The 15,986-nt window shown below is 41.3% G+C and overlaps 2 protein-coding genes across 14 annotated transcripts in view; both read left to right on the plus strand.

Moving 5' to 3' along the window:
* Window positions 1-15,986, plus strand: part of LOC309384246 (uncharacterized protein) — a 198,933-nt gene that overhangs the window by 10,559 nt on the left and 172,388 nt on the right. For 3 of the 13 annotated variants that reach the window (XR_014173983.1, XM_081937496.1, XM_081937495.1), the window contains exons 2-3: window positions 1,542-1,676; window positions 11,395-11,828. The exons of 3 other annotated variants lie outside the window; for them this stretch is intronic. The gene's annotated coding sequence lies outside the window, so the exon portion shown is untranslated. Of the gene's footprint in view, window positions 1-1,541; window positions 1,677-9,237; window positions 9,366-10,114; window positions 10,209-11,394; window positions 11,954-15,986 lie in introns of those variants that run through there. 7 more of the 13 variants (XR_014173982.1, XM_081937497.1, XM_081937488.1 and 4 more) reach the window with 7 other exon arrangements.
* On the plus strand, window positions 2,089-4,003 carry LOC309384293 (uncharacterized protein). Its single transcript, XM_081937617.1, has one exon. The coding sequence runs from the start codon at window positions 2,272-2,274 to the stop codon at window positions 3,352-3,354; it is 1,083 nt and encodes a 360-aa protein (XP_081793743.1). The 5' UTR covers window positions 2,089-2,271; the 3' UTR covers window positions 3,355-4,003.

The following is a 15,986-nucleotide window of genomic DNA, read 5'->3' on the forward strand; positions in this document are numbered from 1 at the left end:
AGTCCGGCTGTTTGGTTTCCTCCATGATGTGGAAGCAGAGAGGCTATTAGGCTGAAGCATGTCAGCTGCTGCTCCATATTCCTTCCCTCCCCAAATTGTGAGTTCACTGGTGCTCCATGCTTTAACACTGGTGGCCGCAATTGTCTGCTGGTGGGAAGATCTTAAAAAGCCTCCTTCAAGTTAAGATTAATTCCTTGGGAACAGCTTCCCTCCAAAAGTTGCGAGTTCTTCATTACTGAAGGATTTAAAGAAGAGAATGGACAGCAATTAATCAGGAACGATATAAAGTCTCCTGCCTGAGCAGGGATTGGACTAGAGACCTCCAAGGCCCATTCTGTTCTGATTCTGAATACTTTAGTATAGAGAGGAATTCATACACAACTCAATGACTGCAAAGTAGTCAAGTCCTGTGGCTGCAAAGCAAGCCCAAATCACCTCGCCTTCATCATTGATCTTGATGGTTGGAGTGAGATCTTTGTGTTGATTTGTTTTGTTTGCATCAAAATGGCATTGTGCTTTATGGCCAATATCTCCACTTTGGTCCCATCTGTCCAAAGGACTGTGCTCCAGAAGTCTTGTAATTTGTTCAGATGAAACTTTGCAACTCTTAAGTGCTTCTTCCATATCCTTTTTACAGAGAAGATGCTTTCTCCTGGCAACCCTTCCAAAAGGACCATACTCGTTCAGTCTTTTTCTAATTGAACTGTCGTGAAGTTTAACACCTAACAGGCTAACTGAGGCCAGTAGAGCCAGAGATGTAATGCTTGGATTTTTAGTAATTTCTCTGAGAATTGCAGGTTGGCAATTGTCTTCTATGTTTTCCACTTATGAATGTGGTACGTAGAATGATGGAGTTTAAATTGTTTGGGAAAAGTCTTATAACCCTTCCCAGATGGATGGGCAGCAACAATTGCTTCTCTAAGATCCCCGCTGATGTCTTTACTCTTTGGCATTTAATTTACACCTCAATGCTGGAGAACAGGAAACGCCTACAACTTTGGCTTTTATAGATATAGTCACACTTGCTGATGATCATTTGATCAGCAGCACTGGCTGCTACTTTGCCTCTTCATACTTACGGAAGAAATAAGAGTGTTTTTAGTTTCCCAGTTTTTCATGTCTGTTTTGGCCTTGTTTTTGAAAAAGAAAATGATGCCATGGGTGTAATATATCATCTGTTGTTGCTTATCTGATGTTATATTTTCCTATTTTTTTAACGGCTAAGGATGAGATTATTTTTACTATGTTGTGATACATAAAATCATAGAGCTCAAAGAGGTTGTACTTTCTTCTTCACATAACTGTATTTGATGATAACCCTTTGTAGGGCTGAGAATTTGTGACTGACCTGAGTCAATAACTGAATTTCATGATTGCATAGATATTTGAACTGGAACTCGGTAGTCAAATGTCACAATTAATGTAAGAGATTATTCTAGCATTGTGGCATGTTTGCTTTTTATTGTAATGTATACTTCTTTTTTCACATCTGCAACCGTTTTACAAACAATAAAAGCCACGTTTTCATTTGAATTTTACAGGCAAACATGATGCTGGAAGACCACACTGGACAACTGAGAATAACAAGCAATATTGAAAAGCAAAGCAGATTGAGGTGAAATGAAAATATTCTCTATTTCCATCAGAAAAACCGCAAAATTCTCCTTTCATAGCAGGTGAGACACAAAGGAAAGAAAATCAATAAGAGATATTGAGTTGGAAAAAGTAGATTATGTAGAACTCAAGGACACAATACACAAAGAGGTCAAGGGAGGTAATATTTCCATTCGGAAAGAGGGAAATATCTGGAAGTCAGTGGGGAGGAAAAGGTCAATTGGATAGGCATCTAGGGCAGACAGTAATATAGTGTTGCCCTGGAAGAGAGAAAGGACTTAAAGTACCACTAAACAAGGGATCACATCTATTTTTGACCTTCTCAAGAATATCAGTAGTGGAAAAGCTCCATAGGTGTGTCTATTATGGAAAAAGCAGACTTCAAATTGTAAGTGATTACGCAAGGGAGAATCTACTCTGAAGAAAAGCAGATACAAATTATCTGAATGTGGCAAAAGCGTTTGTCAGAACAGATCCTTTTTGGTTCACGAAAAAATCCGTGCAGAAGAGATGCCCTATAAGTGCTTCCAGTGTGGTAAAATCTTTAGCGAAAATGGCAACTTGGTGATACACCTGAGGACTCACAGCAGGGAGAAGCCGTATGACTGCCCAGATTGTGGGAAACATTTCACTGGATAATCCCACCTCGTGAGACACATGAGGACCCACACAGGAGAGAAACCCTTTGAATGTACTGTTTGTGGGAAAAGTTTCAGTAAGAATTCTGTCCTGGTGAAACACCAGAGGACTCACACAGGAGAGAAACCCTTTGAATGTCCTGTTTGCGGGAAACGTTTCAGTCAGAATTCTAACCGGGTGAACCATCAGAGGACTCACACAGGAGAAAAACCCTTTGAATGTCCTCTTTGTGGGAAAAGTTTTAGTCAGAATTATGACCTGGTGAAACACCAGAGGACTCACACAGGAGAGAAACCCTTTGAATGTCCTGTTTGTGGGAAATGTTTCAGTCAGAATTCTCACCTGGCAAAACACCAGAGGACTCACACAGGAGAAAAACCGTTTGAATGTCCTCTTTGTGGGAAACGTTTCAGTCAGAATTCTGACCTGGCGAAACACCAGAGGACTCACACAGGAGAGAAACCCTTTGAATGTCTTGTTTGTGGGAAACGTTTCAGTCAGAATTCCAACCGGATGAACCATCAGAGAACTCATACAAGAGACAAACCCTTTGAATGTTCTGATTGTGGGAAAAGTTTCAATCAGAATTCTGACCTCTTGAACCATCAGCGAACTCACACAGGAGAGAAACCCTTTGAATGTTCTGATTGTGGGAAAAGTTTCAGTCGGAATTCCAGTCTGCTGAATCATCAGAAGACTCACACAGGAGAGAAACCCTTTGAATGTCCCGTTTGCGGGAAAAGTTTCAGTCAGAATTGCAGCCTGGTGAACCATCAGAGGACTCACACAGGAGAGAAACCCTTTCAATGTTCTGATTGTGGGAAAAGTTTCAGTCGGAATTCCAATCTGCTGAATCATCAGAGCATTCACATAGCAGAGAAACCATTTGAATGTCCTGTTTGCGGGAAAAGTTTCAGTCACAATTACAGCCTGATGAACCATCAGAGAACTCACACAGGAGAGAAACCCTTTCACTGTCCTGAATGTGGAAAATGTTTCAGTTACAATTCCAACTTGGTAAGACATCAGAGAATTCACAGATTTCCCCCTTTGCATGTGTCGTACGTGGGGAAAGTTTCAATGAGAATTCTGACCACGTGAAACACCAGAGGACTCACACAGGAGAGAAACCCTTTGAATGTCCTGTTTGTGCCAAAAGTTTCTGTCAGAATTTGAACCTGGTTATATACCGGGTGACTCACAGAGGAGACAAATCTGTCTGTGGATGATGGTTCTGGCCTAAATTGTTCCTTATTGGCCACATGGAAATCAAACTGAGGGAAAGTTGATGTCTTTAGAGAAGGCTTGAATTTCATTTCTCATCTCTCATTAGGAACGTAGGTGAAAACCTATCTCAGAATTAGACTTGTAAGTGGAGAGAAAAGGAAATGGAAAAGGGCTAACTACCAGTTTCTCGTTATCAGCAGCAAATATGGTTGATGTTTTTTGTATATTGATTATGGAATTCCCAAATGTGGAGTTTCCGTCTTCTACCTTGGTGTCCTACATATTTTGAGCCCCAGAATACCCTAGCCATCATAGAAGTAGTCCTCTAGACACAACTGTAATGGTGCCTGCCAGTTACGGTTGCATGTTGCAATAGTTACGTGATATTACTTTGCTTAACTACCTCCCCCCATCCCCTTCTCTCCCTGAGGAAGCTGTTAAACAAATGTTCAAGTTGTTAAGCAGAACCATGACTACCTGAGAGTTGTTGGACTCTCTTGGAGGCCTAGCCTCCACTACCCCACCTTTTTTTTTTTAAAACAAAGTTTTATTGGTTTTTTTAGAAATTTACAGGGAAAAAGGTAGTGGAAAAGGTATACAAATTTTGGCAGTTGCGAAGTGCGGTAGTTGCCCCCTCCCTCCATACTCATAGTATACATCTAAGCAAAAATCATTAATACATAGTAGTATATAGTCAGCATGTTAATTCAATTAGTAATTTCGATCAGTTTATGTCAAAAGATTTTCTTGTTCATTTTTGTGATCTGAGCTTTCTTGGTATTGCCCCATCTCCCCCCGCCGACAGAGCTCTGGCCCCTCCCGTGTCCTGCGTGTCTGTTGTAGGATCATCTGATTTTTCTAGGTGTACTTTGTTTTTTTCCATAAAGGCCTGCGCCTCTATGGGTGTATTAATTCTAACTCTTGTCTCCTCCCAGAATATTAACTTACCTTCAGGCATCAACCATCTGAACCACACCCCCTTCTGGTATAATTTATTCGCTAATTGCGAATAACTTTTTCTTTTTTCCCTTACTTTCTTGGGGATCTGCTTCAGAATGGTTATTTCCCTGTCTTGGTATGTCAAGGCTTGCCCCCTTTGTGCACTCAGAATTTCATCTCTTGTACTTTTTCTGAGAAATTTAATGTGTACCTCCCTGGGTACATTGTGTGTTCTAGCATAAGCTGAATTCACTCTATAAACCAGGTCTATCTCCCACCCCATCTGTTGTTTTTCTTTCTGGATGTATTCAGCCAAAATATTTGTCATGTATTCAGCCAAAATATATGTCCCTTATGTTTTCATCATCTGCCTCCATCACGTTTTGGAATCTAAGGGAAAAGGACATTCTCTCAAACTCAATTTTCATCTGCTGGGTATCAAGTTCTTTGTTTCCCTTCTGCACCCCTTCCACCCCCTCCCTCATCTCAGCCGTCCCAACCTCCAAAAGATCCAGTCTCTGTGAGTTCTTATTAATTTGAGCCTGATTCTCTTTAATTTCTTCTTTCATCTCCTTTAGTTGTTTCTTTATTTCCTCTTGTCCCTGTAAAAGTTGCTGGAACATTTGTTGGAACTCCGTCTCACTACTTTTAGGTTGCATCAAAGCTGTTATCGTTGATTGTGTACTAGGACTGGAGGTTGCAGATGTCGGGGCAGAGGTAGCAAAGCCAGGCTTTCCAGGAGGTGGTCTTTTAGGAGACATTGTTTGTGGAATAAAGAGTTCAGTCAGTGTAGAGAATGGTCAGTCAGAGCGGCAGAGCAGCCAGAAGAGTCCAGGGGGCAGAGGGTCCAGGCAGAAGAGAATTTCTCTAATCACCCTGGCAATAGAGCAAACTTTTTCACTCCAGGGAGTTCAAAAGGTAGCAATCAACAAGGGATTTGTCTGGGTAGCACGGAGACAAAGACCGGAAGCCTGAGGTTTTAAAGGTGGAGTCAGGTTTCAGAGTCCATAAAGACAATGGAAGTGTGCCATCTTGCCCTGCCAGCTTTGGGTTTAGAGGCATAACAAAGTTTTAAAAGTTCAAAGTCCCCAAAGTTCCCAGATCATCAGTATATTATGGGGTTAAGTCCAAGAAAAACACTTTTAGTAAGGGTGTGACATCATTGGTTGGCTCTCCCCCCTCCTCCTTCCCCTGGGGCTGAGAGCAAAATTGTTCCAAGCTGCCTGTCTGAGGGGGGGGAAATCCCCCTCCCTCCAGCCGCGCCTCTCCAAATCAGCCGAAAGGAAAAGTTTTAAGCTGCTGGCAATTTCTCCAAGTTTGTAAAGGGAATGGAAAGAAGTCTGCGCCTCACCGCACCGCAGCCGCGTCCTCCTTCTTGTTCATTCTCCGCACAGCCTCACAGAGAAGACACCGGAGCGTCTCCCCATCGTGCTCCCCAGTGCCTGGAGCGAGGCGGGGGGGCCCCCACCGGCCGCCGCCGATCCCGGGGATCCCCCGTGGTGCCGCCCCTCCGGCAGGAGCCTCTACGGGGCGTCCTGTGCCCCCCAAGGAGTGGGGAGCCCACCGGGGAAGCGCGCACTACCCCACCTTTTGGATACCCACAGGCATTTTCCTATTCCCACTGCGTCCCTGCAATTGTTAGGCCTGACTCCCAACCCATCAGGCATAACAACATCCTCCTTCTCCATACCTTTTGAAGATCTCTGAACCTCATGTTGGTGAGGGAAGGCAAGAAACACATTTGTGGGCTTCATGACTTTGGTAGAAGCAGCTGTTATTTTGAAAGCGCGTGGGATTCATGCCTGGGTCATGTGGTGGACTTGTGGAAGCAGCTGCCATTTTATCATACCTGCCACTGTGTCAAAACGGTGACTACTTCTGGGTCATTGTCACTAGGACAAAGTATTCTGTTTTACTACCGTAACACTTTGTAAACTGTTCAGGAATAGTGGGTGCACTGAAAATGGTGGCTGCCTCTGGGAAATCTCCAAAAGGGCAGGCCAAGTATCCCCTTGTCGTATGATAAGTACTATGTGATAGAGTTGCTCTACACCAGTGGTTCTCAACCTTCCCAATGCCGCGACCCTTCAATACAGTTCCTCATGTTGTCGTGACCCCCAACCATAAAATTGGTGTCTCAGTTCCTAAGACCATCGAAAATATGTGTTTTCCGATGGTCTTAGGGGACCCCTGTGAAAGGATCGTTCGACCCCCAAAGGGGTCCCGACCCATAGGTTGAGAACCACTGCTCTACACTGTGCTGGGGACAGTAGATATAGAATAGTGTGTCCAGTTCTGGTCACAATGATACAAACAACCACATGTTGCTATGATTCTATGAATTTAGAGAAGTTTAGAAAATGGGTCCACAGCAGCACCATAAACTTGCTTGTGGTAAAGAGACTTTTTTTTTTAAAAAAAGGTTATTTTATTCAAAATATTAATATACGGTACAAACTGCAAAAACAGAAATATTTTTTTAACACCCAAAACAAGGATAGAAAATTGGAGCAATATTAGTTTCCTCCCTTCCTGAAGCAGGCCCAAAATTTCTGAACTTCTACTTTTATTTTCAACCAATTCGACGTTCATCTATATACAATATGTAAAGGCAATGTAACTAAGAGATGAACCAACAACAAAGTAAAACATTAAAGCACTTTGTTAACAATCTACTATTCCATTTAATTTGTATGAAGTTTAGAATGGCTTCTTATTTACTGTAAATCACCAGAATCATTGTCTCTGATTTGTCCCGGATGAAATATCTTTGTTTGATTCTTATCAATAAAACTTTTTCTTAAAATTTAAGTTGAGAACAATAAACCAACAGTCGTGTCTTATTCCCCAAAATCATAAACTTCTTGGTTGATCCATTTTCCAAATTGTTTTCCAGTTAGATATAGTAGGTCCGTTCCTCAGTATCTTAAGAAAGCCCAGTTTATCACGCATCAAGTCTATTAGCTCCAAATCTGTAGGAGCCACATCCGCTTCAGCCTTCTCCAAATAAACCTGCAGTTTCCAAACCATGGTGAGGTGTCTTAAGAATTGGCTCCAAGAGCAGAAATGTTTTTTCTCACCACCATCCTTCACATCCTTCTGGTTGATCCACCAGCTACAAATCACAACAGTTATTTCGCTCCCTGTGATGCTTCTGGCAAATGGCATCCACTGCAAATGGCTTTTTTCTCTGGGTGCAATAGAGACAGTCCTGTCAGGGAATTATGCAGCAAGTTCCCAAATGAATTCAGAGACACTGAGGCAATTTTGTAGTTTTATATATAAATAAATTAACATATTTAGCACATTTATAGGAAACAAAATGGGCAGGAACACAGGAACATCCTGAGGTAATTCCAAATAGCATACAGAGCACACAGAAGAAAAAAAGCGGGAAAACTGGGAAACTCCCCCTTTACACCTACAGCAACCAATCATAGCTTAGATTGCCTCATGCAGGAGCTAGCACTCAACTGCTCAGTTCTTGCCCATTGTACAATTTAACTGTTCCAGCTACTGAATTTAATATCCTAAGACCCTTCCAATTTATAGCTGGACAGCATTGAAGCTAAATTGTTTCACAAGATATTTGTGTTTTTGTATACTTAATGGTTTTGTCATGAGGTCAGCTAAATTAGTTTCTGCTGGACAATAAATTATGTCTATTGCATTTTCTTTCCCTGCTTGTCTGACAATACATTATTTTATGACAATATGCTTTCTTCTGTTTGTACTCGCACCTGTTGCCATTTGTACACATGCTATGTTACCTACTGTGTTATTGGTATGACTACTTTCACTTCAATATCCAAATCCTTTACTAACCATTCACTTGATGGTTGTAAATGCAATCCTAAAATTCCATGGTATCGTTTTAATTCCGTACCAGTGTTGTTGTGTAGGTTGTTATGTGTAGCAGGTTAAACTGTTGACAATATTGGTAATATCTGGCCACAATATGTGATGAATACTGCATAACAGACCAACTATGACTGGCTGATACAATTCCGGATTACAAATTGTTCTATGTTTGATGGTTTGAAAACCTGGTAAAATGGGAGATTGCACACTTCAACTTTCGATATATTTTAAACAATTGTTCTATTTTCTTCTTTTGATTTAGAATATATCCTTTTTCTTGTAATTTTCTAATTTGTACTCCAAAGGAGTTGTACAATGAATTATTGCAGGAACTGGATGTGTCTAGTCTAACACAGAGCAGGAGTAGGGATGCCATCGTAGCATCCTTTCAATATCTGAGGGGCTGACACAGAAAAAAAGGTGGTGGATCCATTGTCCAATGTGCCTGAGAGCTGGACAAGAAGTAACAGGGGGAGACCTATCAAAAAGGTATCCAACCTCGAATCAAGGAGACATCTCAGTGAGAATCAGTGGAAATTCTTTGCCTCTAGAAGTTGAGGCTGCTCGAAGGCGGGGGTGGGGGGTTTAAGAGGTTTTTAAAGAAGAGATTGGACAGCCATTTGTCTGGAATGGTATAGGGTCTCCTGCTTGGAGAGTTGGTCTCTTCCAACTCTATGTAATTGTGTAAGACTTCATAAACATTTAGGACTCAGCCCGTAGCTAACTTTCACAAGCTATTTAGCATCACATTTCATAGGGCTTAGTTGCAAAAGTAGGTTGCTAGGAGTAGAAAAAGACTTGATAGCATTTAATCAGTGAAAATGTCCTACAAACACGTTAGAGACAGAACAAGTGTGTTCTTTTGCCCCCTATTGGGAAATGGCAGTCATATATCCCTGACCGGAAAGCCCTTTAATCAGCATATGTGGTTGAGCTTCAAGGAGTTAAAACCATGGAGTTCAGCGTTGCTAGAAAGGATGGGAGGAGAGGAACTTCTTCCGGATCATTCATGGAAGGAAGTTGGTGTGCCGGGTAGTTTTTGTGTTCTTCCCAGGGTCGAAACAGCATCTGGAAGGTGAGTTGAGGTCAGGTCGGAGGAGAGGCTGGGAGCAAGTCCGGCTGTTTGGTTTCCTCCATGATGTGGAAGCAGAGAGGCTATTAGGCTGAAGCATGTCAGCTGCTGCTGCATGTTCCTTCCCTCCCCAAATTTTGAGGCCACTGGTGCTCCATGCTTTAACACTGGTGGCCGCAATTTACTGCTGGTGGGAAGATCTTAAAAAGCCTCCTTCAAGTTAAGATTAATTCCTTGGGAACAGCTTCCCTCCAAAAGTTGTGAGTTCTTCATTACTGAAGGATTTAAAGAAGAGAATGGACAGCAATTAATCAGGAACGATATAAAGTCTCCTGCCTGAGCAGGGATTGGATAAGAGACTTCCAAGGTCCCTTCCAACTCTGTTATACTGTTATGGACCTGCTTTTTTCTTGGCAACAATATGGGACTGATCTTTATCTGCTCTCTTCTGAGTTTTTTTTAACTTCCATGTCTAGCCAACAAGCTCAGTATTTCCTGTTTGTGCCCCATCCATCTATTAACCAGCTTCAACTGTGATTAACCTATGATAGCAGAACTCCAGTATTTCAGAGGCTGCCACAAAGAAGAAAAGGTCAACTTTATTTCTAAAGTCCCTGAAGGCAGGGCAAGACACAGTGGATGGAAACTAATCAAGGAGAGAAGCAACCTGGAATTAAGGAGAAACTTCCTAACAGTGAGGACCATTAGCCTGTAGAAGAACTTGCCTTCAGACCTTGTGGGTGGTTCATCACTGGAAGTTTTGAAGACAACAATGGACAGTTACTTGTGTAAAATGGTATAGGAACTCCTGCTTGAGCAGGGAGCTGGACTAGAAGAAGTCCAAGGTCCCTTCCAGGTCTGTTCTGATTCTGGATACTTTAGTTTAGACAGGAATTCACAGGCGACTCAATGGCTGCAAAGCAAGCCCAAATCACCTCGCCTTCATCATTGATCTTGATGGTTGGAGTGAGATCTTTGTGTTGATTTGTTTTGTTTGCATCAAAATGGCATTGTGCTTTATGGCCAATATCTCCACTTTGGTCCCATCTGTCCAAAGGACTGTGCTCCAGAAGTCTTGTAATTTGTTCAGATGAAACTTTGCAACTCTTAAGTGCTTCTTCCATGTCCTTTTTACAGAGAAGATGCTTTCTCCTGGCAACCCTTCCAAAAGGACCATACTCGTTCAGTCTTTTTCTAATTGAACTGTCGTGAAGTTTAACACTTAACAGGCTAACTGAGGCCAGTAGAGCCAGAGATGTAATGCTTGGATTTTTAGTAATTTCTCTGAGAATTGCAGGTTGGCAATTGTCTTCTATGTTTTCCACTTATGAATGTGGTACGTAGAATGATGGAGTTTAAATTGTTTGGGAAAAGTCTTATAACCCTTCCCAGATGTATGGGCAGCAACAATTGCTTCTCTAAGATCCCCGCTGATGTCTTTACTCTTTGGCATTTAATTCACACCTCAATGCTGGAGAACAGGAAACGCCTACAACTTTGGCTTTTATAGATATAGTCACACTTGCTGATGATCATTTGATCAGCAGCACTGGCTGCTACTTTGCCTCTTCATACTTACGGAAGAAATAAGAGTGTTTTTAGTTTCCCAGTTTTTCATGTCTGTTTTGGCCTTGTTTTTGAAAAAGAAAATGATGCCATGGGTGTAATATATCATCTGTTGTTGCTTATCTGATGTTATATTTTCCTATTTTTTTAACGGCTAAGGATGAGATTATTTTTACTATGTTGTGATACATAAAATCATAGAGCTCAAAGAAGTTGTACTTTCTTCTTCACATAACTGTATTTGATGATAACCCTTTGTAGGGCTGAGAATTTGTGACTGACCTGAGTCAATAACTGAATTTCATGATTGCATAGATATTTGAACTGGAACTCGGTAGTCAAATGTCACAATTAATGTAAGAGATTATTCCACCATTGGGGCATGTTTGCTTTTTTATTGTAATGTATACTTCTTTTTTCACATCTGCAACCGTTTTACAAACAATAAAAGCCACATTTTCATTTGAATCTTACAGGCAAACATGATGCCGGAAGACCACACTGGACAACTGAGAATAACAAGCAATATTGAAAAGCAAAGCAGATTGAGGCAGAAATAAAAATATTCTCCATTTCCATCAGAAAAACCGCACAATTCTCCTTCCACAGGAGGTGAGAGACAAAGGAAAGAAAATCAATAAGAGATTTCGAGTTGGAAAAGGTAGATTGTGTAGAACTCAAGGACACAATACACAAAGAGGTCAAGGAAGATAATATTTCCATTCAGAAAGAGGGAAATATCTGGAAGTCAGTGGGGAGGAAAAAGTCATTTGGATACGCATATAGGGCAGAAAGTAATATAGGTGTTGCCCTGGAAGAAAGAATGGGCTTGAATCAAAGCACCACTAAACAAGGGATCACATCTATTTTTGAGCTTCTCAAGAATATCAGTGGTGGAAAAGCTCCATAGGTGTGTCTATTATGGAAAAAGACTTCAAATTGTAAGTGATGACGCAGGGGAGAATCACTTTGCAGAAAAGCACATACAAGTTATTTGAATGTGGCAAAAGCTTTTGTCAAAACAGATCCTTTTTGGTTCACGAAAGAATCCACACAGAAGAGATGCCCTATAAGTGCTTCTAATTTGGTAAAACCTTTAGCGAAAATGGCAGATCCTTTCTGGGAAAAGTTTCAGTCAGAATTCTTTCCTGGTGAAACACCAGAGGATTCACACAGGAGAGAAACCCTTTGAATGTCCTCTTTATTGGAAAAGTTTCAGTCAGAATTCTCACCTGGCAAAACACCAGAGGACTCACACAGGAGAGAAATCCTTTGAATGTCCTGTTTGTGGAAAACGTTTCAGTCAGAATTCTAACCAGATGAACCATCAGAAGACTCACACAGGAGAGAAACCCTTTGAATGTTCTGATTGTGGGAAAGGTTTCAGTAAGAATTCTGACCGCTTGAACCATCAGAGGACTCACACAGGAGAGAAACCCTTTGAATGTCCTGTTTGTGGGAAAAGGTTCAGTCGGAATTCCAGTCTGCTGAATCATAAGAGGACTCACACAGGAGAGAAACCCTTTGAATGCCCTCTTTGTGGGAAAAGTTTCAGTAAGAATTCTGCCCTGGTGAAACACCAGAGGACTCACACAGGAGAGAAACCCTTTGAATGTTCTAATTGTGGGAAAAGTTTCAGTCAGAATTATGACCTGGTGAAACACCAGAGGACTCACACAGGAGAGAAACCCTTTGAATGTCCTATTTGTTGGAAATGTTTCAGTCAGAATTCTCACCTGGCAAAACACCAAAGGACTCACACAGGAGAGAAACCCTTTGAATGTCCTGTTTGTGGAAAACGTTTCAGTCAGAATTCTGACCTGGCGAAACACCAGAGGACTCACACAGGAGAGAAACCCTTTGAATGTCCTGTTTGCGGAAAACGTTTCAGTCAGAATTCTAACCAGATGAACCATCAGAAGACTCACACAGGAGAGAAACCCTTTGAATGTTTTGATTGTGGGAAAAGTTTCAGTAAGAATTCTGACCTCTTGAACCATCAGAGGACTCACACAGGACAGAAACCCTTTGAATGTTCTGATTGTGGGAAAAGTTTCAGTCGGAATTCCAGTCTGCTGAATCATCAGAAGGCTCACACAGGAGAGAAACCCTTTGAATGTCCTGTTTGCGGGAAAAGTTTCAGTCAGAATTGCAGCCTGGTGAACCATCAGAGGACACACACAGGAGAGAAACCCTTTGAATGTCCTGTTTGTGGGAAAAGTTTCAGTCAGAATTGCAGCCTGGTGAACCATCAGAGGACTCATACAGGAGAGAAACCTTTTCAATGTTCTGATTGTGGGAAAAGTTTCAGTCGGAATTCCATTCTGCTGAATCATCAGAGCATTCACATAGCACAGAAACCCTTTGAATGTCCTGTTTGCGGGAAAAGTTTCAGTCACAATTACAGCCTGATGAACCATCAGAGGACTCACACAGGAGAGAAACCCTTTCACTGTCCTGATTGTGGAAAACGTTTCAGTTACAATTCCAATTTGCTAAGACATCAGAGAATTCACAGATTTCCTCCTTTGCATGTGTAGTACGTGGGGAAAGTTTCAATGAGAAATCTGACGCCGTGAAACACCAGAGGACTCACACAGGAGAGAAACCCTTTGAATGTCCTGTTTGTGCCAAAAGTTTCTGTCAGAATTTGAACCTGGTTATATACCGGGGCACTCACAGAGGAGACAGATCTGTCTGTGGATGATGGTTCTGGCCTAAATTGTTCCTTATTGGCCACATGGAAATCAAACTGAGGGAAAGTTGATGACTTTAGGGAAGGCTTGAATTTCATTTCTCATCTCTCATTAGGAACGTAGGTGAAAACCTATCTCAGAATTAGACTTGTAAGTGGTGAGAAAAGGAAATGGAAAGGGGCTAACTACCAGTTTCTCGTTATCAGCAGCAAATTTGGGTGATGTTTTTGTATATTGATTATGGAATTCCCAAATGTGGAGTTTCCGTCTTCTACCTTGGTGTCCTCCATATTTTGAGCCCCAGAATACCCTAGCCATCGTAGAAGTAGTCCTCTAGACACAACTGTAATGGGGCCTGCCAGTTATGGTTGCTTGTTGCAATAGTTAACGTGATATTACTTTGCTTAACTACCTCCCCCCATCCCCTTCTCTCCCTGAGGAAGCTGTTAAACAAATGTTCAAGTTGTTAAGCAGAACCATGAGTACCTGAAAGTTGTGGGACTCTCTTGGAGGCCTAGCCTCCACTACCCCAGCTTTTGGGTACCCACAGGCATTTTCCTGTTCCCACTGGGTCCCTGAAATTGTTAGGCCTGACTCCCAACCCATTAGGCATAACAACATCCTCCTTCTCCATACCTTTTGAAGATCTCTGAACCTCATGTTGGTGAAGGAAGACAAGACAGACATTTGTGGGCTTGATGACTTTGGTGGAAGCAGTTGTTATTTTGAATGCGCTTGGGATTCATGCCTGGGTCATGTGGTGGACTTGTGGAAGCAGCTGCCATTTTATCATACCTGCCTCTGTGTCAAAACGGTGACTGCTTCTGGGTCATTGTCACTAGGACAAAGTATTCTGTTTTACTACCGTAACACTTTGTAAACTGTTCAGGAATAGTGGGTGCACTGAAAATGGTGGCTGCCTCTGGGAAATCTCCAAAAGGACAGGCCAAGTATCCCTGGGTTGTATGATAAGTACTACTTGTGCCAGTATTGTGCCAGTATTGTGCTGCATAGTGCTGCCACTGCTGAAAAAAGCCCATGCAGTCCTAGGCTGCATCAAAATAAGCTTAGTGTCAAGACAAGAAGAAGTGATGGAGTTGCTTTACACTGTGCTGATGACAGCAGATCTAGAATAGTGTGCCCAGTTCTGGTCACAATGATACAAAAAACCACGTTGCTCCGATTCTATGACTTTAGAGTCAGTTTTGAAAATAGGTCCACAGCAGCACCATAAACATGCTTCTGGTAAAGGGACTTTTTTTTTTTAAAAAAAGGTTATTTTATTCAAAATATTAATATACAGGAGAAACTGTATATTTAATTTGTATAAAGTTTAGAATGGCTTCTTATTTACTGTAAATCACCAGAATCATTGTCTCTGATTTGTCCGGGATGAAATATCTTTGTTTTATTCTTATTAATAAAACATCCTTCAGGGTGATCCACCATCTACAAATCACAACAGTTATTTTGCTCCCTGTGACGCTTCTGGCAAATGGCATCCACTGCAAATGGCTTTTTTCTCTGGGTGCAATAGAGAGAGTCCTCTGTCAGGGAATTATGCAGCAACTTCCCAAATGAAATCAGAGACACTGAGGCAATTTTGTAGTTTTATATATAAATAAATTAACATATTTAACACATTTATAGGAAACAAAATGGGCAGGAACACAGGAACAACCTGAGGTAATTCCAAATAGCATGCAGAGCACACAGAAGAAAAAAAGCGGGAAAATTGGGAAACTCCCCCTTTACACCCACAACAACCAATCATAGCGTAGATTGCCTCATGCAGAAGCCAGCAATCCACTCAACTGCTCTGTTCCTGCCCATTGTCCAATTTAACTGTTTAGCTACTAAATTTAATATCCTAAGACTCCTCTAATTTATAGCTGGACAGCATTTAAACCAAATCGTTTCACAAGACCTTTGTGTTTTTGTATACTTAATGGTTTTGTCATGAGGTCAGCTAAATTATTTTCTGGTGGACAATAAATTATGTCTATTGCATTTTCTTTCCCTGCTTGTCTGACAATACATTATTTTATGACAATATGCTTTCTTCTGTTTCTACTTTCACTTCAATATCCAAATCCTTTACTAACCATTCAATTGATGGTTGTAAATGCAATCCTAAAAATCCATGGTATTTTAATCCTTACCAGTGTTGTTGTGTAGGTTCTTATGTGTAGCAGGTTAAAATGTTGACAGTATTGGTAATATCTGGCCACAATATGTGATGCATAACAGACCAACTATGACTGGCTGATACAATTCCGGATTACAAATTGTTCTATGTTTGATGGTTTGAAATCTGGTAAAATGGGAGATTGCACACTTCAACTTTCGATATATTTTAAACAATTGTTCTA

This window comes from Natrix helvetica (genome assembly GCF_964273705.1).
Source record: "Natrix helvetica genome assembly, chromosome: 1".
In the NCBI taxonomy this organism is placed as follows: Eukaryota; Metazoa; Chordata; class Lepidosauria; order Squamata; family Natricidae; genus Natrix; species Natrix helvetica.